Raw genomic sequence first — 26,884 nt, forward strand, 5'->3', positions numbered from 1 at the left:
ACAAAACAACAACAATTCGCTTTCCATATAAAAATGACAATAAAAAATACATATATACACATTGAGCTGCTGGTGCGGGGAACAGGCTCCGCTCAGGATCACACTGCCATTTGTCTCCACAGTCCCCTGAGATAAAAGCAAACAAGAAATACATTTTGAGCATCTTGTGATCCTTTTAAGCTTTTGTGTGTGTGTGTGTCTCAGAGGGAAGCGCTGCTGAACATCAGCTTTTAAATAAGATCCTTCTGCCCAACTGAACATTCACTATTTTCTCTCATGACCGCAGAACAAGAGAGTTTTCCCTGCTTTTAATCTGTGACGCCAAAGCTTCAAAAACAGAAAGAAACAGAGGAAATAAAAGTTTCCTGTGACAGTTTTCATGGTGGTTTTTTAAATTGAATGTGAACTTCCATGTGAACACTTACAGAGTTCATTAAGGTTAGCCCACATCATGGTCATGGCCCACAGAGCAGCTCCGGGCCAACGCTTACTGTCATCTTACAGATTCATTTTTACAATCAGGGGCTTGGGAGAGTTGCTCATCTCCACAGTTACTGATTAGACTTTACTCAAGATGATTTAATTATCATCTTCTTTCATTTTAACTGCTCTGGTGATTGCATAATGTCTGTTTGTTGGTGTATTTTCTGTAGTGGATTTTGTGGCCCTTTCATAAATGACAGTCTGTCTTCACAATAACACAATTCAACTTTGGTGCTGGAGGAGAATCAATAAATCTGCACGGCCAGCATTTCCCTGATTTAACCTCTGCTGGGTCAGTCACTACGAACACATCCAGTGCAGCTAAACATTGTTAAAAACCCATGTGACTTCAGCTTCAACTCCAGTGTCCAAAGATAAAAATGATACACAAAAACATCCGGAATATTTTTATTCCTCTGCATCAGGGTCAGTCAGAGCTGGAGCCATATTGTTTTCAGGTTGTCCGTCCATCTGTCCAATTCTCAAGGTCACAGTGACCTCACAAAACGCAGGTTTTGACCTTGTGAACACGATATCTCCTTAAGGGAACACCTCAAGGGAATTTAAATTTAGTAAAAAAAACAAAAAACAAAACATTCACCTGGACTCAAGGACAAACTGATAAGAATTTGGTGGCTTAAAGTCAGAGTTCAAAGGTCAAGGTCATGGTGACCTCACAAAACATGATTTTGGCCTCGTGAATGTGACATGTCAAAACCTCCTCAAGGGAATCCCTTCAAATTTGGCACAAATGTTCACTTGGACTCAAGGATGAACTGATTAGGGGTGTCGAGTGGTGCAGTTGTCTAAGCAGGCGCCCCATATGTAGAGGCTACAGTCCTCGCTGCAGTTGGCCCCGGTTCGAATCCCGCATCGGATGGCCCTTTACTGCATGTCATTCCCCCTCTCTCTACCTCCCCATTTCCTGTCTCTCTATACTATCCTGTCCAATAAAGGCACAAAAGCCCAAAGAAATATACTTTAAAAAAAAAGGATGAACTGATTAGACTTTGGTGGTCAAAGGTCAAAGGTCATTACTCAAGACTTCAGACAGCAATTGTGACATAATTTCACACAAATGGTTAATATTTCATATAATCATATAAACAGGGATGTAATCTGAAACTAGTCTGAGTGGTGGAGGGATACAACCACGAAGAGGTGATTCTAGTTTATTTGATCTAACACTGCAGCCACAAGAAAGAAAGAAAGAAAGAAAGAAAGAAAGAAAGAAAGAAAGAAAGAAAGAAAGAAAGAAAGATGGAGTCTTGGCTTTGAATATTTCGTTCATCAAATATTTCCAGTGACAAGCTGCAGGAAGCTGATACAGAATACAAATCATGTCAGACAGACTGGAATGAGATGAGTTTAATAACTGTGAATCTGAAGGGGAATCAAAGGGCTGCATCAATATGTTAGAAGGTTAAATGATGATCCTGATGATCCTGAGCTGTCTGTCCCACGATGGCGCCGCCATGCCAACTGATTCTTAATGGAGTGTTTGACACATAACACGCGTTTGACTCATAACACGGTTCATGGTGTTTTGGGTTTCCACATGTTAACGATATAACCAGAATAACCAGTTAAGCTCATATGTCCTCCACTATGCTAAACCCAGTGAGTAATTACTTAATGTTCCATTTAAACATTTTAATTTGTCCTTTAATAAACCAGGAAGTAAAGTGACCAAGTACATTTACTCAAGTACTCTATTTAAGAACAGCTGTATTTCCATTTTATGTTTCTTTATACTTCTACTCCACAACATTTGAGAGGTAAATATTATACTTTTTACTTTACAGATAATTAATACAAAATATAATCAACAAATAAATGATTATTATTTCTTTTATTTTACCAATAAGTGCCATTTAGATTAAAAAAAACCTCATTTACAAGAGAGACCTGGACAAGATAGCAGCCATATAACAGTTATCTGTCCTCTTCATACTGGATGATCTCATTACTGTAACACAGAGAGACAACAGACAATGAGTGGTGTCATCAGCATAATAATTTTCATATTGTGCATCATATTTCATGCATTTCCTCTTAATTCAGAATGACGTATTGGTCAATCAAAGATCAATTTTAACCTATAATCAAAAAGCAATTTCAACCTATAATTGAAGATTATAGGTTAAAATATAATTAAAGATTTAAAAAAAAAATGCAATCACAATAATCAAAGATTGCAGGTTAAAATTAGCTCCATGTTCTCCATCTGCAACATTCAAGTGATAATTAGACAATGATAATCTAATAGAAAAACACATATAAGGCCTATATAAGTACTTATTATTGCGTAATAAGTACTAATGAGTATAATTTGATACTTTATACGTCTGTACTTTAACTTTCTTTCCTTTGTTAGACTTTATTGACTTTGTATAACAAAAACAAGTGTGACACAAAGACATGTAAATGACAACAAAAACAATTAACAGTTATAGACACGTACAAATGAAAAGAATATGATATATATATATATATAATATATATATAGTATAAATGCTGTTCCATCAACAAAAACCCATAAAACTGCATTTTTTATTCTAGCAAAGCTCACAGTGTGTCCAGATAAACCAAACACATCATTCTAAATTACAAGGAAATGCATAAAATGTGATGCACACTGCATATTATTATGCTGATGACACCACTTGTTGTCTGTTGTCTCACTGTGTTACAGTAATTAGATCATCTGATCGTCACTGAGGAAAAACAACTGGCTGAAAATGTCATATCATTAAAGGAAAAGTTTATTTTTCCCATTAGAATGACATTTGAAAATGAATATCATTTTAATATAATAATGCACTGCAGGTACTGAATAATGTGACATATATACCATAAGAGCCATATATAGTGGGGAGAACTGTGACGCTAAAGGGAAGTTTAAAGGAAATATGGCAACAGTTTAGCATTTATAAGCACTAAATATACATTTAATAAATGGTTTACAATAAACTCTCTAGTAGCTGTAAGCAGATGAAAGTGTTTTGTCCACAACTATAGCTCCTTCTGTAAGTAAAGGCTGCAACAATATAGTAAAACACAGCTGTAATAATATAATATCTGTTATGACTCTTACAAATGTCCTTACAACTACGTACATGTGTGTTATAAACCATTTAATATATCTTTGCATGCTGCTAAATAAAGTGTTGCTTTTGGAATATTAGAAATAATACTGTGGCTGAATGACTCCACAGTCAGTTCATCAGAGGCTCAGCTGCAGAGTGATGATGGTGCAGAGTGTGATGTCTCAGCTCCATCTAGTGGTTTTTCACTATACCTACATTTACGCGTCTCCTTGGTGATTTTAGTGACTTTTAAATATGATTGTTGTATTATGAGGCAAAATTAACACAACAGAGGAGACACATTCATGTAAATGGAGGTAAACAGGAAGTTCACTCCAGCAGGATTAAAGCTTGACTGAAAGGGAACCTACTCATGATTGGTACATAAGGATGAAGGCCATGAACTCTTGACACCACTCTCATACAAACACACTCTCTAAAGTGTAAATGTGGATGCAAAGAAAGTTAATGGGTGAATCTGGTTTAAGGGATGAGCAGAAAAATGAAGATGAGGTTTCAGAAAGGACAATAATGAGCCAAGGAGACAGAAAAGAAGAAGAGACCGAAGAAGAGAGAAATCAAAGAGGAAAAACTTCAGATGTGCTATAAAAAAAACAGATTGAGCTATTATTAGTGAAGCTACATATAGCGCTGGAAATGGACGTTCTTGTGACCTGAGGACCTGCCTGAACATCGGCATACATCAATAATGCAGTGAGGACAAATCCAGTCCAGGACTTACTGTATTTTCATTGTGGTCCTGGACGTAGGAGTCCAGTTGCCTCAGTGACATCATACTCACATCAGATCCATGTATCACATACAATGTATCTAACAAGCAATACAATGGACAATAAAATAAAATCACACACATATATGACTACACTTCTGAGTTTCCCATAAGCCACAGTTTAACTTTCTCTCTAAATAATAATGTTTTTAATACACAACAGTCACCAGTTCCAGTGTCTTGCAGCACATAAACTAAAGGAACAACTGTCCATGTTAGTGTTGAACCAAGCGCAAGTCAGCAGCACTGTCTCTGCTCTGATGAGCATGAGTTTCTCCAATGCTACCAAGCTGGTCTGAGAGATCCTCAGGGCCTCTGTTGTTAGCGATATGAACCACACTGAGTTGTAGTTGTGTGGCTCCATCCTTCAAAGGTAACCACCCGAGCTGTTTGCCAATGTGCGCTCAACACAACTCTGACTGACTTGTTCTGAGAGATCTGAAGTGTTTACCTCAAACCTTTAAACCACAAACAGACTGGACAGTCAGTCAGCCATCAGTCTTAAATGAGCTTTTCTTGCCAACAGCCTGGTTTAATGTCCTTCTCTCTCCACTCAAACTGTCTGACAAACATCCTAAATATCTAACAGGAGGTTTGGCAGGTGAAATAAGACAATACCAGTGGAACATAGTTTACTCTGCACAGGTTTTCATCTGCATAAAATATATTTCCATTTTGGCCACCAGCCATTTTTGGAAAGGTGCAGAGTAACAACAAGAAACTGAAGATGTAAATGTGAGTGGGTTTTCATTGTAGAACTGACAACATGCAGCACTGAATTCTTTTCAAAGGAAAGATGCTGATTTATTCTATGGCCTCATGCTACAACAATAAATCTACTGATCCACAACATGAAAACTTTTACTTTACAGATTAAAACTTTACATACAAAACATTAAATAATTTTATTGAATGCAATATCATAGATTAAATTACCCAACAAATTAAAATTGTCCTTACCTACTTTTACGTATGTAAAGCATTTAAATACTTCCTCTACCTCTGTCTGTCTTGCACAACCTGCAGTAGTTAAATAGGAAGTGATGGATGAATCAGATCCAATACAATGTGTGCATTAAAGACAGTGTAAACTAAGTACATTTACTCAAATAAGTAAAGACAAATTTGAGGGATTTGAGCATTTTCTTTTCATGCCACTTTCTACTTCTACTCCACATCAATATTGTACTTTTCTTTTCTTTTACTACATTTGGTTGACAGTTTTAGATACTTTAGTAATTCAGATTTATGCAAACAAAACATATGAAGAGTTAATAACATAGGATGATGCTTGGTTATAAATTAAACCTGCTAACTGTACAATTGCAGATGACATGTTAGAAAATTAACTAATTCAATCAACATTTAAGCAGATTTTCATGCAAAAACACCAAACATATCATGATTGCAGCTTCTCATATGTGAAGATTTGTTGCTGTTCCTTTTAATAATTTCAATTATTTTCAATCATTTTTAATAATTCTGAGGATTGGTCTATTGGTTGTGAAGATGTCTCTTTTAGCTCTGCATTGTGATGAGCATTTCTCACTATTTTCATAATATATTTTTTTTTACAAACATTCAATCAAATGATGGAGAAAATAATCTGCTGATTCATATATGATGAAAATAATCATCAATTGTAGTCATACTCAAAATAATTTGGAACTATGTCCACTTGTAAAATACGGCTTTTACAATAATGCATGATTATTACGAATCTAATAATTTAATATATAATAGTATAACAGTCACAGAGGCCATTTCTCTGCACTGAGTATTTGTAATACTTTCAGTACAATTACCTGATTATACCTGCATACTTACTAGTAGTTAAGTATTTTTACAGCGTACTATTAGTACTTTTACCTTAGTAAGTATTTGAATTCTTCCTCCAGCCCAATGAAGGATAATGTATTAATTAGAATACAGTCAAATCGAATGGTTGAGCTGTTACTCCTACATTTCCAGTATGTGTTTGTAAAAATTTGCTCTCTAAATGTAGAAAAACTATCTTTCTCATTCAGGCCTGTGTTGCTGTGCTGAAATGGACATGGGACACCAGTCACTTTCATTTTGTATTTGACAGTGGATGTGGCTGAGGGAGGTCAGACTGACACTAAATGGAGAAATATTCAGTCACTCCTTGGGAAACTCTCAGGGCCTTTCTCTAACTGCCCACTGCAAAGCTATACCCTGGATATCAATACAACTATCCCAGTGCTGCCCCACTCATTTATATTTCCATCCACCCTCAGCCTCTTGCCAGCTCCAGCCTAAACTCCACTCTTGTTGGTGACATGCTGCCCAACCTGTCCAGACTCCTATTTCTGGGGGGTCAAATTGAGATACCCAGACTGTTCAAACCTCTTTCCACTAGCAGAATCTGTTTAGCATTAGATGCAAAGAATAAGATCAAATGAAATATATTGATTCATCTCGTTTGCAGCCATCGGCGTTATCTACTTGTGATTTGTAATGTGCTGTGAAAATCTGCGGGTCATTTCTGAGTAAAGTCCCAAAGGCAAAGCGTTAAAAATATTAGATATTGTAGTTACTTTGAGTGAACATACATCAGGCTGGCTGTGAGTAGCTAGCATGCGAGTGGTGTAAATAACAGTCTTTTAATGGCACAGTAAACGCAGTTATTTATAAATGACGGGGAGGTTGTGAGACTTGAGAAAACGTTTCCAAACAAAAACAATATTTTTTGATAATGAAGTTTCGTGCTATGAACTTTCGTCCACATTTCCGCTGTACGGGCATTTGCGAAGACTGACAACTGTGCGAGCGAATAGAAAGCCTGGATTTGAAGCGTCGACCAATGGCAACGTGAGGGGAGGGTTGTTATCAAGTCGTAAACGGTTAGTAACAGGACAAGCAGGTAAGTAAGATTTTGTCTTGTTATTTTCTCTAAAATTAACAAACGCTCCGCTTGTCAGGAAAAAATACTCATTTGGTTAAACCTTCGGCTGTTTGACGTGAGCAGGCTGAATTTTTTTAGTACACTTTTATGCCAAACGTGCAAAATAAACGGTAGTCATTGAGAACTCACTGTGGGATCGGGAAGCAAAGAAGCTAACGAGCGTTAGCTTAGCCTGCTAGCGGCATCAGCCTCGCTAACGTTAGCCTCTGAACTAGCGTGTAGAGAAAGTACTCTTAATTCTATCACTTAAATCACTGGCAGCACATTCTTTACAGCATAATCAACAAAGAAGTCCCTTTCATAACTTACTTTTAAATTTCTAAGCTCGGTGTTGACGTTATTCAACGTTTAAAACTTTTTCATTATAAATTTTCAATGATAGGTTACGTTAGCCAGCTAGCGTTAGCATGCCAGCTGGACGTAAAAAAAACCCTGGAGACTCACAACTTTATTTACTGAGCGTGACTCTGTGCTGAATTGTTTAAGAAGGATTCAACTAACGTCTCACTATTCTATCTCTTTTTATCATTAGGTGTCATGCTATTTCCTCGTGTGATAACTGGAATTATGGCCCCTTGGATTATTGAATGGAGAATTGCAACAATGGAGATAAAGGTATTCCTAAATAATAATAATTATTATTTAGTTTTTATTTTTATTTTTCTGTGCTGCTTCTGGCTGCTCCTAGGGGCGATGCTCTCAACCGACCCTCACCTATGGTCAGTAGCTCTGAAAAAAGGATGATATGGTGGATACAAGTGGCCAAAATTAGTTGCCTTTTTTCGGGTTCACCCCTAGAGGAAAAACTGCTCTTTTGCCTGGGAAGGAGCTATTTCAACAGTGGAGTTAAAGGTATTCCTAAATGATAATAATAATAATTTAGGTTTTATTTTGTGTTTCTGGTTGAGCGTAAGAGTGATGTTCTCAACCAGTACTCACCTGTGGCCATGGGATAATATTCTGGATACTAAGTGAGTTGCCCCTAAAGGAACAGCAGCTCTTTTCCTTGGGACGGAGCCACATGAGATGCATAACCACTGGATACATCCCTGAGGAGGTATTTCAGACACTGGGGAGACCCAAAACATGCCGGATGGATTACATACCCCATGAAGTGTGGGAATGCCTCTGAATCCCCTAGGAGGAGCCCAAGGATGTGGCTTTGGGGCAGGAGGTTTAGGCAACTTTGCATAACCTGTTGCCACTGTGCCATGGAGTAATATGAGAAGATGGATGGACAGATGTTTTTACCAATTACCTGTTTGGAGGATGACTGCAGCACATTGGATAACTATCAGACGTCAGCTATATGATCCTAAACATTTGCTTTTATGTAGATATAAATTTTCAGGGCAGATGGATTGGCAGTTGCTCTCTCTCATTCACACATGCACATACACACATAGATAATTACTAATTTATTATGCATTTCCACTATAGTAAGCTGATAATGCACAGTGGTCTTGCAGGATCTGTAGGAAGTAAGTGACACGCATTCATTTGCATTACTTAACAGTAAAAGCGGTGTACATCACTGCAAGTTACATGCATTGGCTGATGAGACGTACTGAACCCATCTAAATGCTATTACTACTTACATAACCCTCTTCTGCTTAATACCAGGCTTAAATTAATAATGCATAACTTTATTATAAACATTTATGTGGTATTACTCATCAGAGGATGTAGCCCAGCATTGTAAACATCCATTGAGCAACAAGTCATTTCTGGGAATATCAAGATTTTCCCAGAAAATCTGTTTATTTAAAAGTCATATTAGATAAACTAAATAAGCATGATAAACCGTAGTCCCTAAAGCAAAAGTATAAATAGATGAGTTACTGTTGAAATTTAAACCTGAACCAAAATATAAAAAGAGATATTAGTACTGTAGACATTGTGAAATGATCTTTGTGGGGTGCAACACCAAAACAGTACTGTAACAATAACTTATCTAAAATTATATTTTAATTTAAAAGCAAAAGGAAAGTTAGACCCAATTATTTCTATTGCACAAGTACTTATATTGTACAACACCTTTACAATGTCAAATGCTTTAATTACTCTAAGTGCCAAAAATACTGATCAACTGAACAGAATAAAACATCAAAGAACTGAAGACGTTACAACTCTGGAGATGATACAACAGTGTCACATGTAGTACTGGTCAAAAAATGTATTGAATTCTTCACCTTAATTTGAAACTACATGTTTTTCAAGTTTAAGGGATTAATTCTCTTATCAGCCAATGCATACAAGCCACAATAGCTAAATGATAACACAAGACCTCACGCATACACAGATAAATGCCAAGTCCTATTTCTTGTAGTCAAGATTACATGTGATGGACACATTGTAATGCAATCAAATGCAATGCAATACAAAAGCCAAGGAACAATATTGCATTTTAAAGGTGGGTCAGAACCTCAGTAGCTCAAATTTGTAATGTGGGTATTTTACTATTTGATCTGGTACTACCCAATTTAAATCTAAAACAATATAATTTTTGACTATCTTTTAATATAAAATGTTTGTACAGATGCTTTTGTAGACATCTAACATATAACAACACCCAGCCTTATTTAAAGTTTGTATGTACAGTTTGGTTGAGACTGTCAGAAATCTACTCCTAAATCTCTTAAGGCTGCAGTTTGTGCTGTTGTAATAATACATTGTTAGTTATTATATTTTCTTAATCCATTACAACACAGAGATCTAGCTACAGCCTCAAATCACCAATCACAAACCTCTGACACACAAAAAAAACAACCTTTAAATGCTAATGTATTTAATTGCATTATATTGTTGTCTTTGCTTATGTCCACCTGTAGTTTCAGGGATGAGGTTATGTAACAGAGTCAGTTATACGGGACTCTGTTACACGTAGATGTGGTAGGTTTTGTTTTCCCCCGTGTTTCCAAACAGCATATGCTTTTGTATTATATTTAGATTATGGCTGCATTTAACAATCATGTGGGAAAGAGCTCCTTCAAGTGGCCACTTGCTGCACCTTCACAACAGTTGCTGTAGTGGTGGGCGATCTATTTCCTGTAAAAAAGTGACATGAGAGACAGGCAGTCTCAACTGGGCTCAGTTCTCCTAAAGGGGTGATCTCTCCTGTAACAACTAATAGAAATAGGAAACATAGTGAATCATAGTCGTTCTGCAGTGTTCACCAAATTAATTTAGGATCCCTCAAATACCACACAGAATGCAATTTAATGCACTTGTCATGGTCATGCCATTCAAAAAATTAAGGAAAACCAGTAGAGACAATAGGACCTCCAGTTGTTTATTTTAAGAACATTAATTTATTGACTTTTATATTACATTTTGCCAAAATATATAATAACCTTTAATATAATAAATCACATAACATTACCTGCATCCAGATAAGAAACAGAAAATTGATGGGTGGATAAATCTATTTGAAAAAAAAGTTCTAAAGTTGACATTTGAGTTGTGGAGCCTCCAAGCTCTGGTGGCTAGCACTAAAAGCACTGTTTGACAGACAGCCCACAACATACAAACACAATTATAACTAATGTTACTGTTGATAGCAGGCAAGAAAATATTTAAGACCTGTGTGAATTAAGACTTTTTTTTTAATATACCTTCTAAGGCTGAACTGAATTCAGTGTTTTGAAAAAACCTTTCAAGACAAGCACATACCTGGATTTAGAGGAGCTTATCAGGAAATTAAATAGTAACAATTTTGAATAGAAATATTAATATTAACTCTTATTTCTCCTTTTTATATGACTCAGTTCAGTAAACTCCGCATGTTTGTGTTTTTGACTGTTGGTCAGACAACAAACACATGTTCACTCAGGCTTCGGGGAATAATGTACTATTTAATAATACTACCTTTAACAAGGTTTCCTGTGTGTTAGTTACCTGACACAGAAGAAAATAAAATATAATATAAATCAGTATAGTTGAGTTATTAAAACTACATTTTGACACAACTGCCCCCTACAAATTAGGTGTAAATTCCTAACAAATTTGTTAACAAATAATATAAATATAGCTGTCTGATTGGAGTTCCAGTCATCATTATATCAATAGGAATTATTGTTATATTCTGCTGGAAATAAGATGAAACTTAATTGATCCCCACAGGGGAAATTCACTTGTTACAGCAGCTCAGAAGTAGAAGAAAATTAGTCACTGACTGATAAATAATGTGATATAACAAATATTTTTACTTAATTTAGTCCCTACTGGTTATCTATTATATTTACATACTTTGGATGGTATAAGGGAGAAATAAGTATTAGATTACATTCTGCCTGGTGCTAAAAAGGCCTTTAAAAGTCATAAATTTAACCTGCAGAATCCCTTTAAACAGCAGCAGCAGTGTTTCCAGTTGAACTACCAGCAGTACCTTTATAAAAGTCTGTTCCTAACAAGTGCAGAATTGAGATCGCCTTGTGTTTTGGAAGACAATGCCCTCCTGTGGTATCTTCTTTTGAGCTTTTTGCCGTTTCTTATCTGCCCTTTACTCTAGTGGTGAGTATGAGAAATGTCTCCCGCCTACCAGCAAGCAACACACACGCACACACACACACACACACGCATATACACACACACACATACACACACACAGAGCACTTCTATGTTTGTCAGACTCAAATCCGAGGGAGCGGAGCTAGCCGCCATTTTCTAAGCGTCTCTCCCTAAAACGAGAGAAAAAGCCCCGCGACAAACTGCCATCTGGATTACCTTTTGCTTACTGAGAATCGGAATTTTTGGTAAAGGATTGCCGTGAAATCGCCTACATTTGAAGTAATTTGGAGTAGAAAGGACTGTTTCACGGCCTTGCCTTATATTCGCTGTAGCGGCGAGGCGAGCTAGCTGGCGAGCAAGGTGTAGATCGTTGATTCGCCCATTGCCTGAATCCGGAACGAACCCGAGCGGCTCTGTCAACCGGGCCCCTTTCGGCAATCTGGCAGCATTTTTGGATTAATTAATGGCAGAGTGATCGAATCGAGCCGCGTTTTTGTGTTAGCACCCTTGTTTTTTTCCACCAAAACTGCAGGGGATTGTTGCCGAAATTCCCTCGGATAGTGCAACCTCGTCACGTGGTAGGTTCCTCCTTTTTCTTTGTTAGCGAGCTAGCTAGACTGGCAAGGTCTACTCCCAACTTCTCCGCTTTAGACATATCTGCATTAACGCTATGTACTATTTCCATTAACTACCAGCTTGTATGCTCAAGTAAATAGATTTACATTTGTTTACAACAACAGACTGCCTCTATTTATTTCCGTAGTCTAATTGCAATGCACACCATGTCTCCACTTTGCATTAGGTCTTAAAGCGTTGTTTAAAATAAGTTGTGATCCATAACCAGTGAAGGTGTCATGTCATTGTGGCCAAAATATTAACGTTTAAGATATTACAGAGCCGGGGCTTAACTCTCACGGTAGTGCATGTGTTTCCATGGCTTTTAGCGTACAATATATATTACTCTGGGCGTTATTGACTTAAAACTATCACTGAGGAAGGTGAGCGTATGTTACGTAGCAAGTGACTAAAATGTTTACTTGCCTAACGAGATTTGCGTAAAGCCGAAAGGCGACTTTCCGCAGGAACGAAAACAGAAATCGTTAAGTCGCTATATTGAAACGAAAGCTACAAAATGAGACATAATGTGAGGAGGGTAGGTAGCGTTTCACTGCAGTTGGCTTATGAGACCCGCACGCTAGCTTGCGAGCAGGTTGTGTTTCTTGCATCAGCAGCTTTCCTCAGCTAACGTTAGCCAGAAGCGAAGCGCATTAATTTGCACGCAGTGTACAAAGTGACCGGGTTTATCCAGATATTTATCTTTCGGTTCTTGGGAGTTTAGTACATGTCGTGATCGGTTTGCTGTTTTTTTTTCTGGTACGGCTCAATGCTACAAACACTCATCTTGTCTGTCTTTCTGCTGAAGCTGTTGAGATTTCAAGATTATGAAATAACGTAATTACACTTGAACGCACCAAGAGCAGAAGCGCCAGTTTGTAATATTTACAAATGTTTTTGTAAACATCAGGAAGACATTTTGGTGATTACGTTATGGTTGGCTAACGTTTGATGTGGACATTTTTGACGCATCTCTATTCAGGCAGTTTACAGGTATTCTGTTATTATAATGCATGTGAATCATAGTTATGCAATTACTAACGTTAGTTAATGAATTTCCTCCCCTATAGCATGAACACGCTCGGTGTGTTTGGAGCGGAATGGGCGGCTTTAGGTAGATGAATTGCATTGCATAATCTGCTTCGGAAATACCAACATGGCGTAGTGCGCGCTGACTAGAAACTGCGGTGAAATACTGAGCCCCCATTCATCTGACCCTGCAGACGATACGTGGAGATGCAGCTCGCTTTTATCTCGTGTTTTTTGAAGGGAGGCTTTTTTAAAAAGAAAAAAGTTAAATGTGGATATACTTACAATCGGTGTGAATGGCAGGAAACAACACTCTTATCTTAATCACGTCATTATCATTCTCCTTACATATTTAATTTGATTATTTTCCCTGCAATATTATTTGGGAAATTGGGAAGGTCTAATAGGTTCAGCTGAAATTGACACAGGAACCTTGTCAGTATGACATCATGTGCTTTGGACTAATGCTGGGGCCTAAATCCACCTACTTACACTGCCTGTGTGGAACCCTGCTGCACACTGATTTACCAGGGCACATGTAGGGCAGTGGGGTTTGGACAATTTGCATCGGCTTTTCCTGTTTCTTGCCTCATCAGAAATTAATTCCAGTGCTTATTCTTTAAAGAGGAGCCTTGTAAGTAAATGACAATGAAGGCTTGTTCACACATGCATTGGTGTTGTGGGAATTATTTATTGGCCTGGGATTCCGCTCAGATGTCTGTTGTTATCCTATGTATATTGTCAGTGTCCCATTCCCCAAGGTCAGGGCATATCAGTAATTTTTTTTATATTTATTTAAATGTAGCAAAAGAGCTCCTCTGTATAAAAATACATTATTGTTATTACAATTAGTTAGATTACATTTTCTGAAATGTTGCAAAAGCTAAGGAAATGGTCAGAAATAAATGAGCACATTCAATCATAAGAGATGTTCCTTTCATTCACCTGGAGTGTTTTTCCCAGTTGCTTTGTAGGATCATTTTTAGCAACACTCGCAGCCAGCAGGTCAGCAAAATGTCAATGAGTCACCCGTTCATTTGATTAGGCCTTTAACTAGATTAGTTGTAGACATTCACTTGGTTTGTGTTCGAGTCAGTATGTTGGACTTGTTATTAAGCAGTGGTATTAGTGCATTTGTACTGATTATATTTGGTGCCAAATGTTTGAGGAATGGTACTTTCTTTTTAGGTGGTGGTTAGTAGTTTTCCACTGACTCCAAAGGCTCACAGAACCTGTAGTGCAAGTAGTTCAGTTGTATCCTTATTGTATGTAGGTAGAGCATACCTTCATGTTACTTAACACTTAAGAAATACTATTTAATATGGAAAATTATGTCAAAACATTTTTGTATTTTACTGATATTAAAGCATGTTTTTGAGTTCTTTGAACTGTTGTATTTTTTATACATTTCCCCAAAACATAATGTTCTGATTAATCATGAGCGCACTAATGTCAGGCAAACTTTTGCAGAGCTACTGGTTTCAGTGTTAAAAGAGTATTTAAACATTATTTTGGTCGTGTTTGTGTATGTTTGTTTACACTGTGTGGTTTTAGGTCCATAGCTGTACAAGGTTGTTAATGTTACCTGTGAATTGTTGATAGGAAAATATCTCCACCCAACACCCTCCTACATCAACAAAGATCAGAATTTGATTAGGTAAAATTTTAATGTGCTTAATTTCATTAGACTAGTGTGTTTAACTCTATTTCTTATCTCCCCTCTCTTTGTGTCTTTATTCTTTGTTCTATCCAGGCTGTCCTCAGGTGGGGCAGTAAGCGGGTGGTGTGGAGCAGGCCGCGGTGCCCGTCCCTCTGCACTGCATGGCTGCGATGGCGCCCGCTCTCACCGACGCCCCAGCCGAAGCTCACCACATCCGCTTCAAACTGGCTGCCCCATCCTCAAGTCTCTCACCGGCCAGTGCAGAGAACAACGGTAACGCCAGCAACATCCTCATCCATAGCAGCGGCTCCGCTAAGTGCAAGGCCGCCTCTGAAGAGTGCCCTCTTGACTTTTGTGGCGGCGACCAGGAACAGCAGCAACAGCAGCCCCAAGCCGACTCTGTGGCCCAGGCCTCGGCCCTGGGCAAGCTCCAGCCACTGGTGGCTTCTTACCTATGCTCTGATGTGACACCTGTCCCTTCAACTAAGGAGTCAATCAAGCTGCAAGGAGTCCTCATCAAACAGTCTGTGTTGAAAAGCCACAGAATCCTGCCCAGTTCCCTGCTCAACGGCGGAGGAGACTTCCTGTTGAGGAAGAGGCAGGCGATTGAACTCTCTGGCGGCCAGCTCAAAAGCCTCATGAGTGGCAGCACCAACGGAGGTGGCCAGCCCATGGCACCTGTCAATGGCCTGGCCAAAAAGCTGGCCACTATGTCTGGCTCTGGCTGTGTAGTGGCAGTGAATGGTGACAAGCCCTCTGCCACCACAGACTCTCAGGCGCAGAACCTGCCCTTGGACTCTGAGACCTTGACAGCTACCTTATCAGGGCATATCCCGGTGAAAGGAACCCTTAAACAGAAGCATTCCTCTGGGGTTTCTCAAAATACTGATGGAAAAAACCTTGAACCGCCAGTGCTTCAGTCTGCTGCACTTTCCCCCTTTACCCATGACAGCCCCAACCCCAATGAACAAGTAAATTTAGAGGAGGCTGATTCACACACGCCTACCAGTCAGCCACAGGGCTCTGATAGGGAGAAACCAGGTAGCAGCCAGCAGGGCTCTCCACCATGCACACCTGCACCACAGCCTCCTCTACCCTGTAGTTCTTCCTCGGACAGCCTTGATGCTCATGTTAGGGAGCGCACCCTTCTCAACAGCAGCCGCCAAGCTGAGATCGAAAGCCGGCTAAGGCGCCTGCGCAAACGTCTTCAGGTGGTACAGGCCAAACAGGTGGAGCGGCACATTCAACAGCAGCTGGGTGGGTTCTTGGACTCCGCTCTCAACCGGCTACTGTCTGGTAACCGCAAATCGGAGACAGCAACCCCCACAGCTACATGGAGGACTGGCCGCCACTCTTCCTCAAACAACAGAGATGGCCTCGGTCGCTTCCTGAAAAGTGGCTCAATGCCCTTGGAACTGGAGAGGCTGTATCTGAGCGGATCAGCCAACCTTCATTCAGCAGAAAGCGCCTTTGACTCAGACGTAACAGAAAGTAGCTCTGGAGGGGACTCTGACCTGGAGGAGGAGGAGCTGGCCAGAGTGGACATTGAGCAGCGACATGTCAAAATGTAAGTAAAAATGTCCCCACTCACTGACACATCAGGCTTATTTAGAGCTGTACATATCTGCAGCACTGCACAATAATTCACTGTTAAAGCTGAAGTTGAATATTGAAAGCAGTATTTTTATGAAATGATTCATTAATAGTTGACTACATAGTTCTGTTACACTTGCCTCATACTCGAGTATCTCACATTACTCTTTTCAACTGCCCTGTGAAAGTCCCTGTATCTCTGGGCCCTGCAATATGCTGCTCAGACCTAGCAGGTGGTGATGACAATTATAACTGCCTGGTCTGCCTTAGTAGTGGTTGGGTCAAACTCCAGGGAGGGGTAGAGATACCATTTGCCCAGAGAGCGAGTATAGTTGTGTGGGCGCTATCATCCTGTGGAGAATGCTCAGGCTCGAACGGACTGAAAGTAAAAAGCTCTCTCGTCACACAGTGCTTCCTCCTGAGAGGGCCAAGGCTGAAACTGAACGTTCTGTTTATCTGCAGAGCGAACAAGTGAGCGCCCACGGAGCCAGTGAATGTTTTGATTTAAACTGAAACCAAGAGGTATCATAGAGTTGGGGGTGATGGTGATTTTGCAGAAGGTGTGAGTTTTTATGTTTTTTTTACACACTGCCTGTTGTGATGTCAGGTTGATCTCAGCAGGAGCCTGCAAATTTATTCCATGGGAAGTTCACATCAGAGTACACATTTCTGTGTCATTAGTGTTTGGAAAGAGGCAAAAAAAATACAGCAGGTGGGTCAGCAGCGTTAATGGACTAACTGACCTGTGTAGGATTGGGTAGATTATTAACGAAGTAGCTAAGAACACTGATTTTCTTATCCTGTACTGTGCTGACTTTAGACCTTTGACCTAAATATCTTCATAACTGGAACAACAGGAAGTGTATGTGTGTGTCTCTTTGTGTTGCAAGCTTGATTCAAAAGTAGCAAAAAATGCTTGTAATGTAATATATTAATACTTTATCTTCTCCGTTTAAGGTCAAAGGAGGCATTAGGGCACTTAAAGCACGTCATTTTCAAGGAGAAGGGACAGAGTTACATTTATGTGGTCTGAGTGAGTAGGAAGAGTGAGAGAGATTGATAAGTGATAATGAGTAGTTTATGTAAACACCGGTTTCAGACAAAGAATTCTTTTGGGTTGGTAAATTCCCACTGTGCCTATTACATCAGATCTTTAGCTCTTAAAACCAAACTCTACAATTTTGTTCTGTTAAACTATGTTAAACTATAAATATGTTAAACTAGGAAATGACAATTAAAAAAAGTTGAGTGCTTTTGTATTCAGATAATGACCGTCCATAATATAACGTGAAGAAGTAAATATGTAGAAAGTGAGGGTGAAAGCTGTAATCAGGAAGTTTGTTAGAAAGGGAATTTGATCATGGAAGAGAAAAGTAGGCCTGAAATTTCCTTTTTTTCTAATTCAATTTCATGTACATTTTACTTGATTCTTGAGTCATAAATTTACACATGGGAGTAATTAAGTCCTATACTAGCATTTCTCTTATTTACTATAAGGAAGACTTTATGTTTGGGATGTACAGAAGTAATCACAAGTTGATTTAACATTTGCATTCACATCAATCAATCTTTTTCAACAATTTTTTTATTATGGAATCAGTTGATCAATTATTTGTTAGGTTGTTATTTGTTAAGTGATCAATCTCACTAATTATTTATTGTTACGAGAGTGAAAAAGAGACATATCTTGAGGGTTTATGAAAACAAAAACATTTTAAAGTTGTAGGTGTTTTTAGCTATTAGTAAATATACTTTCAATACAATAGAATATATATAGTGATGTGTATTTGTCTGTACTAGTGAATTAGATTTGTCAGAAGGTCAGTTACATAAGGGTCATGATGACAAAAATTGGAAATGGCATCATTTTGAATAATATTTTCTAATTAAATTAGGAATTTCAAGTATAATATGATGGTGATGATAAAGATAAATTGATATTTTTGTACATCCATATACTGTCATTCTGAATTTGGCTGGGATCAGGAGTATTTATTGTGTGCATTTTTGTGAATGAATACCAGATGATAACATCTCATAAATGAGGTTAAAGGCTGCATTAATGAAAGACCATCAAGGTGTTCATGAGAGGGGTACTGATAGATAGTTCAGCATAAGATTTGACCCTTTTTCATAGCACAGAATATCTGTCATATATTATCAAGATGTGCATTTTTTACATACCCAACGTAATTCTTTCCATTCTCTCATTATGTTCATGCTCTAATTAATAGATAAATGGCTCTGGTTGGTTGCAGATGCTAAGTGGACCAATCATATTTCTTGCAGTCTCTAAACAGCTGATGTAGTACAACTTACTTCGTGTAGTTACATTCTTGAGGAAGCGCCTGCAAGAGACTGAGATTATTCAGATTATACGGTATGGGCATGGCAGCTAAGTCTGTACAATGGTAACATGATTCCTTCCTCACTCATTACAGTCACTGCTGGGTTTTTTTTTTTTAATCTTGAACAATCACTCTCTAACATTTTTAAACAACCAAGCAAAGTTCTTGGTAGCAAACAAATTTTTCCTCATTTGCTTCAATCTGAGCTGCAGTTAATCTTTGTTATAGAAAACATGACACATCTTGTTCCTGCTTTACCATGAAAACCTTCCATTGGCCAACCATTGTAAACGTTTTTTTTTCTTTTCAGTGAAGCAACTCCAGCTTCTTGCAACTGTCACTGTTGTTAACAACTACAAACTTATCAGCATGTAAAAATAAGATTCCATAAATGTAATGACAGTTTTTATTGCTTTTTTGTCAGTGGATCAGTACTATGTCGTAATGATGTGTGTTCATTGACTACAGCTTTGCTATCATGTTCATTAACTATCTCCCTTGTTTCTTCTTTCATCTCTTGAAAGTAAAAGTCAGCCAGACCAGTTGTACTACAGTTAGGGATGGGAACCGATAAGATTTTATTGATACCAATGCCATTATCGATTGTGCTTATCGATCCGATTCTTTATCGATTCCTTTATCAATTCTGTGGATTTTGTGTGTGGGGAAAAATAGTAGGCCTTTACAGGTTTTCAGTGTCAACAACACAAATTTTTATTATGAGTCTCTGAACACTGAACAAGATAGATAACTGCTCTGTAGTTGTTCAATCCCTCGAGGAGGGGGTGCTGTCTGCCTCTTTAGGTCTGCCTTGTATTCATTTACAACAACAACAAAAAAATGCTCTCGGACGTGAGCCGGCTCCCATCGTTCACATAAAAGAGCTGTCTCATTCGCGACCAACACATCACTAATACGTAACTTCACTGCTCTGCTGAGACTGAGAAGCACTCGTTGACCGGCGGCGTAGAGCATCAAACACACTCCTGATATTTAATGCTGTGCTGCGTTTACAAATGTTTCAGATTGTTGCTGGTGTTTCCACCATTGCTTGAAATCTTAGTGCCACAGACATTGCACGTTGCGCCGTTGGCGTCATTTTGTGTGAAATTAAGCCACACTTCGTCAACTCCTCGACTGCCTTTCGCGAAAGTGTGCGTCATTGTTTTGAAAGGCACGCGGATCTAAGTGGAAGGCATTTAAAAGGGAATCGTTAAGCATAAAGGCAAATGATGTCGATGGATCGAACCAGTTGGAACTGCTTCTCAACTAGAAGTGGTTCTTGATTCCCGTCCCTAACTACAGTAGGGATGTACCACAGTATGTATGGTTAAATGAAATGCAGATGTAGTTAATAATTGTAATGCAGTAGGTGATTTTGGCCTCTGTTTGTGTATATAGCTTCCCTAAATGTTCTTCAGTTATAACACCACACAAAAGAGTAATGTGTGTAGTTGTCAAGGGAAAAATCACTGATTAATTAGTTACTGCTTTAGATAACAGCCCACTGAAGCAAATATGGAGATGTTGCCTTCCCTGCAGAAGTTGTGAAAAAAACAAATGTTATTTTTCACTCATAAAAATAACCCAGACCTGAGAGCACTTCACAGCTAGTTCAGTCATGTTTTATAAGGCCCTCTATTTCTTACTACACAATACAGCAAAATTATGTAATTTGAGCATAACAAAACAGGCTCCGAGAGCCAAGTTAATTTGCTCAGATGTTCCATATATGATAGTTTTTGTGTTGCTGTCAGAAAAGCATCCATCATTTCATAGTTTTGCGTGTGTTTGCCAAGTGGTTGTACATGTAAGCGTAGTAATTATATGTACGCTGAGTGAAGGCTGCCTTTAGAAATTTAAAACTGTCCATCTGTAATGCCTTCATAAGCAGCCGTGTGATGCACATTGTATAGTCAGCACAGCATCCCACAGCAAGTTGAAAACTGGTTCTCAGCTCCCAACCCTGCAGAGGAGAAACCTTAGCTCATTGTGAACATGTTAATCTTCCAGGAAGTAGGGTGTATGTGTGTGTATGTATAACCATAATGTCACAACTGACATTTTGTCTCAGTTACCAATTAATGGCTTACAGCACTACACCAGTCAACACTACAGACAATGTAACGTCTTCTTCAAGCAGCAGCACCTCAATTATTTAACGTCAGCTGAGTTGACAGCAGTGTGGAAAATAACCTATTTGGGCTGTTTGTTTGGATGCAGTGCATTGCTTACAACTAATCCTGTCATCCCTGTCTATACTGTAGACGTGGTTTCCCGTATCTTAGAGGATTGGGGGCCAGCCAACATCTGTTGCTTTGCTTATGCTGCAGGGCCTTTCTGCTCTAGCCAGTTTGTCTGTCTGTGAATGTGACGTCCACAATGGCCTCTACCCAGGGTGTGGGTGCTGCTAGCTCCAGAAATGAATGTTAATACCAATCTTGTTTTTATACTAGCTGCAAAAGGACTTAGACAGCAGATGCATGAGAACTACATATTCACAGGAAGTCTGTTATTTAGGCATGTTACATGGAGCACGGGTTGTTCTGTGTTGAGAAAAGAGTGGGCACAGCTTCTTGTTTCTGAGGCAACAATAATGCTCATCAGGAAATCTCAGATCTTATGTAATGGCTCATGGACAGAACAATGAAAATGTCTGAAATTTAGTTGTCTGACCGGCACTGAAAGGCACCTAGGTTTGCAGGAGTGTTGTCTGCAAGATGATAAAGCTACAGATAGTACACGAGTACATGTTGCTTGTGTGATCTTTATGCAATAGGACAGTTAAAATGCCTGTCTGCCTGCTGCTCGTGAATTAGGGTAACTAGGTTGGCTGAGACTACAGCGTGCCTTTCATGCTTATGGCTCAGCATTACTCTGCAGTCTGAGTAGCTTAGCTGTGTTTTCTCCCTCTTTTCATTGCTCTGTGTGTGTGTGTGTGTGTGTGTGTACGTATATATATGTGAGTGCCTGTATAGGTTTTTAGTCCTGTTTGACACATCTGGATGTGTTTAGCTCAGCCCAAGTTCCTCAACACGAACCCACAGGCGTTACATAACCCCCCTCTTTTATGTAATGACTGCTGCAGCTCTCTGGCTGAATTTGCCCTCTCTAGTTTTTCCTGCCCCACACCCTGTCGGCCTGCCTCGTTCACAATCCTGGCTCCCAAGCAGTTTCTTCCTGTAAAAAGATGAGTTTAACCAGCTGTCCTGTGAAACTCCAGCCTGCCATCATGGCATAGCAGAATAAACCTGAAATATAAGGCTGTTTTCAAGCTCTGAAATGTTTCATTGTTGGGATAATTTTCAGCTCTTTAAATGTGTTTGAAAATCCTTGACTCTGGAGGAAAAAAAATGACAGCTGCTGCTTTGATTTCCCTTGTTCTTGTTACTGAGCATGAATGATGACTGACTGGTTTTTGAAGCATAATTGGAAAGTGTTTTTTTATTTCATTTCATATGGAAAAGCAGGCCTTTTGTATTGTGTTACCTTTCGTCATAGCATGTTCCTCTGGCAGGTTTTTGTACAAGAAGCTGAACATGTGTAAAACATGGGGACAATAGAAATTAATGTTGCTATCTAATGCATAAAAACAAAGATAGCTGACATGGGCTTAGTTGGGACTGCTCTGATCCAGTGCGTTTTCCCACAGTTGGAGCTGAGTGTCTGTTATTAGCCCTAATGCCATAGTTACATTTACACCCTTAACCTGAATTAAGCCTAAATGTTAATCCAGTTTAGACTTGTTTAACAGCCTAATATTTCTGCATTTAGAAGATGTAGCCTGGATCACAGCTTTGCTTTAATGGCCTCATATGATCCTGTTCTGCAGAGTAAGCTTGGAGGGTGCAGAGTTGAACCATTGTGGCAGGAAGGTTTTGAGAGCTAGCGTGCCAGGTCCACTGTCCTCTCTCCACTGCCAACCTGAGCAAACTATGGACATTGAAATCCTGTTTTCAATCAGCAGCAGCACTTAAGAGTTGGGGCACATCTGCAAAACCTTGCAGAAACAAGGAGCTCAATCTAAGTGAGGGAAAAGGGGGACAGATGAAAGCTGGACTTGGAACTAGAATTCAAACTGCTGCTGTATTTTTGTGCATAAAAGTGTCAGAGAAAACAGCTGAGCACAGGTGATCACATCCAGAGGTGAGCGTGTGACGGAAATGAGGTGGATGGCTGCATATTCTGTGCTATTTAGAGGCAGCTCTATTCAGTCTGCCTTATGTATTCATTGATATTTTTGTGCTCTATGCTGTTTTGCCCTTAATTCATTTTTAACTCAGAATTTTCTGACATGATTTTTTTTTACAATTTGTGATAGATTTTTTGTTTAATTTTTAAGGATTAAGGTTTATATGATTGTTAAATCATCAGAAACAGAAAAATAAAAAAATTATATCGTACAGTTTTGGAAGATTTTGAATTATGCTGCTTACTTTCGGAGGCTTGCCTGCTCCTATTCAATAAGTGTCGAAGTTGTATATTCTGATAAAACTGTTACTTATAAAACACATCAGTAAGCACATAATGGTGCAGTCAGGTTCAGCTTTATGAAACATTTCCCTGTAGTGGAGTGTGGGATAAAGGATACATCAGAACACTTGTGTGTGGGACTTGTTTGTTAACATGTGCTCACAGTGCTGAGTGAATGATGAACAAAAAATGGCAGAGCAGATTAATTTCTTGAGCATTAAATATTGTGAAGTGTAGTGCATAATTACACAGCTTCTTACAAGCGTCAAACAAATAGAAAATTAATCTCCTTCCACCGGCCAATTGTGTGTCCATATGGTAACGACTGCACCCCCCCTCCAGTATTAACAAACACACTCTAGGGAGTAGAGGAGGGCAGAACCAAAGATGATGAAATTGTTGTTAAAAATACACTTGGTTTTGTTGATATAAATATGATTTTTGCAGCACAATATGAAATGCAGTGACTGAACAGCAGCTCAACTGTCAGGGGCTGTGAAAGCATTCATAAGAACATAGGTACTCTAATGTGAAGGAACATCACAAGCGTCTGTTCAAGGTAAATTTCCAGCGGTAGGCAGACATCAGGTGTTTATATGCAGGCTATGCTCAGTGGTCAGCTCTCACCTTGAGGGCGCCTGTTGGTCATGTTGGTTTTGGAGGGGTCAGTATGGTATAGGGGTGCCGAGTAGCGTACAACATATGCGCTGCATCCAGAGAAGCACCACAATGGAGAATGTGCTGACAGCCAGAAAACGGCGGCTGTAGTGATTGCCGCTGGTGCTTTGTGTGTGGGAGTAGAGGGGGAGGAAAATATGTCCTGGTTACGGGGGGGAATGGAGATCCTAGTGTGGGTGGGTGGGGGGGGTGGGGGGGTCCTCAATACAGCTAACTGACCCCTCCTCCTCATACTCCTCTGTTACTCTGACGATTAAGATCATTGGACTCATAAAGGCCTATGTGTATTTGTATTTTACTAAATGGCAGTTTTAGCATCCCTGTTAGTGTAATCTTCACTAGTGGAACCACAGAACTGTTGAGTTTATTCATTTAATTCACCTGACATGTCAAGTCTGAATCAGTCCTTAATAATATAACACAAGGACACAACACAAGGAGTTGGGATCCACTGTGCTATTTTCTTCCCACCCTGTCTTGATCAGAGCTCAGCATCCCCGTCGTGTGACCTTTATGAACAGCCTTTCTTGTCTTTGTAAGAAGGCCAACGCTGAGATGTTTGCTCCTGCTTCAGTGTTTTGACAATCTCTGCAGCCTGCACCCGGTCTTCCCTGTCGTACAGTGTATGAATCTCCTTGAAATAATTTTCCACTTCACCCTCAGGGACATTCCACCTGGCCTATCCACCCTTTTGGTCGATCAGTTGTCCACCCACCACTTGGTGAATCATGGCGCACGGACGGCGTAATTTGTGCAGCGGATGGTGGGACACACTTTGAGCCACCAGTGTTGCTTTGAGATGAATCTCAACAGGGACTCAGGGATGCAAATGAATTGCCAGTGCATTGATCTGATGCACCAGCCATGGGCGTGTTCAGGAGTGTTGCAGTGTTTGTGAACATTCACCAACTAGTGTGTTAAGAACAGTATGTTTGTTTATGTGAGCACAACAGGCCTGAGTTTGTAGATCAGCAATAGGAAATGTTATTAGCCGAAAACACTGCAGCTGTATTTGCAGCAATGTCCTTGATCCTGTTTTGCAGTGAACGAGCCATAGATGGATAAATGTTGGAAGGAATCATGCCATCTTTCATTGCACTGATTGGTGGCTGATGTCTGCGTCAAAGCAACAATAACTCCGTCCATTCAGCTCCACAATAAGACAGGATTCCTGGTTGGATTATTGGTTATCTGAGTGTCTGCTGCACTGTTCCCTGACCCAGCCCCACCCCCTCCACCACCCTGTGGCCTGTAGATTGCTTTTAAAGGCCGTCTGTTCCTCTCCAGGCTGCCAGAGCTTCCCAGTCCTTGTTGTCCCTCCTCCCGTCTTCCTTCCCTTCCCATCTCTTCTCCCCCCTCTCACCGCCAGTCTTTCTCCACTTCCTCCATCCTGGTGGAGCTCTGAAAACTGAAAACAGGGGCGGGTGTGGGGAGGAGAAAGCTCAGAGGAGTGTAAGGTCTATCTTTGTCTGCCATCTGAGTCATTATTTTCATTGTTCAGCCACGGTCACTGCGGCCTGTATTTTGATGAAACGGCGCCCTCTGTGGTTGCTGCTACACAGTGCAGGAGCAGACATTTTCCTCTCATGTCTGCCTTTGAAATGCCCATTCTGTGTGTCATACTGGTAAAATGGAGTACTCTGCTCTCAGTTGGTATTCATTCTTTGACATGGGATAAAGCTGTGAAATGAAAACCCCCTTTTTTACATTTGTACCACACTTAATGATGCGTGTCTGATCATATTGTTTTTTGATTAGAAAGCTTTTATGTGCTGCCTGCAGTTGCCATTGCTGGGAGCTTTGTATAATGCTGATTCACTGACCTCTGCAGTCTGGCAGAGGAAATGCTCAAAGGCTCACTAGATTATATTCTCGAAATGATAAATTTCAGTTTATCAATTTATTATTTCAGGGTGTTTCAGTGTGATTTCAAGGTATTATATTTGATGGGATGATTCATGAAAGACCAGACATTCACCATATTACACTGCTTGTAACTAATAATAATTGTATTTGGGAAAATAATTTGATAGGGTGAGCCCTGCAGCCTCTATGATTATTTTAATTATTGATCAATCTGCTGGTTAGTTATGCAATTTATCCTGAACCCGTCTATAAATCCATCTATAAAATGTCAGAAAAGAGTGAAGAGTCCGGTGACATCTTTAAATGTCTTGTTTTATCCAACCAACAGCCAAAAAGCAAACGATATTCGGTTAACTGTGAAATAAAATAGAGAAAATCAGAACATCTTCATATTTCAGAGAGATATTCTTTTTTTTTGTTGCAAGTTTTCTTCAAAAATAGCTTGATTTAATCATTTGATTATATTTTTAATCAACTGATAGTTGCAGCTCTATTATAACATGTAAATCATCAGGCATTTTGTTGCACCTTTTCACCCATGGTCTCATACCCACACCCTCTCTGACCCTCAGATGGAAGCGGGCGGAGAGTCGCTACACAGTGGAGAGAGCTGCAATCATCAGCCACTGGAACTGGCTCCAGGCACACATCTCGGACTTGGAGTACCGCATCAGACAGCAGACCGACATCTACAGACAGATCCGCGCCAGCAAGGTCAGTTGTTATATTTGAGTTTTGTCAGATATGTGTGTGTGAGGATCTGTTAGTGTGAACACTGGAATATAATGTGTGGACTTCAGAGAACTATGCTATAAAAGTTTCCAT

The 26,884-nt window shown here is 39.5% G+C and overlaps 1 protein-coding gene across 5 annotated transcripts in view; it reads left to right on the plus strand.

Moving 5' to 3' along the window:
- The first annotated feature begins 7,291 nt into the window (after positions 1-7,291).
- kansl1 (KAT8 regulatory NSL complex subunit 1) overlaps positions 7,292-26,884 on the plus strand; it is a 30,712-nt gene continuing 11,119 nt past the window's right edge. For 4 of the 5 annotated variants that reach the window (XM_022742638.1, XM_022742640.1, XM_022742642.1 and 1 more), the window contains exons 1-3: positions 11,885-12,375; positions 15,195-16,668; positions 26,632-26,773. In XM_022742638.1, the coding sequence (XP_022598359.1) occupies positions 15,263-16,668; positions 26,632-26,773 (1,548 nt within the window). In that variant the 5' untranslated portion in view covers positions 11,885-12,375; positions 15,195-15,262. Of the gene's footprint in view, positions 7,344-7,820; positions 7,904-11,884; positions 12,376-15,194; positions 16,669-26,631; positions 26,774-26,884 lie in introns of those variants that run through there. The other variant, XM_022742639.1, reaches the window with a different exon arrangement.

This window comes from Seriola dumerili, unplaced genomic scaffold (assembly GCF_002260705.1).
Source record: "Seriola dumerili isolate Sdu_G_001 unplaced genomic scaffold, Sdu_1.0 BDQW01000068.1, whole genome shotgun sequence".
NCBI lineage: Eukaryota > Metazoa > Chordata > Actinopteri > Carangiformes > Carangidae > Seriola > Seriola dumerili.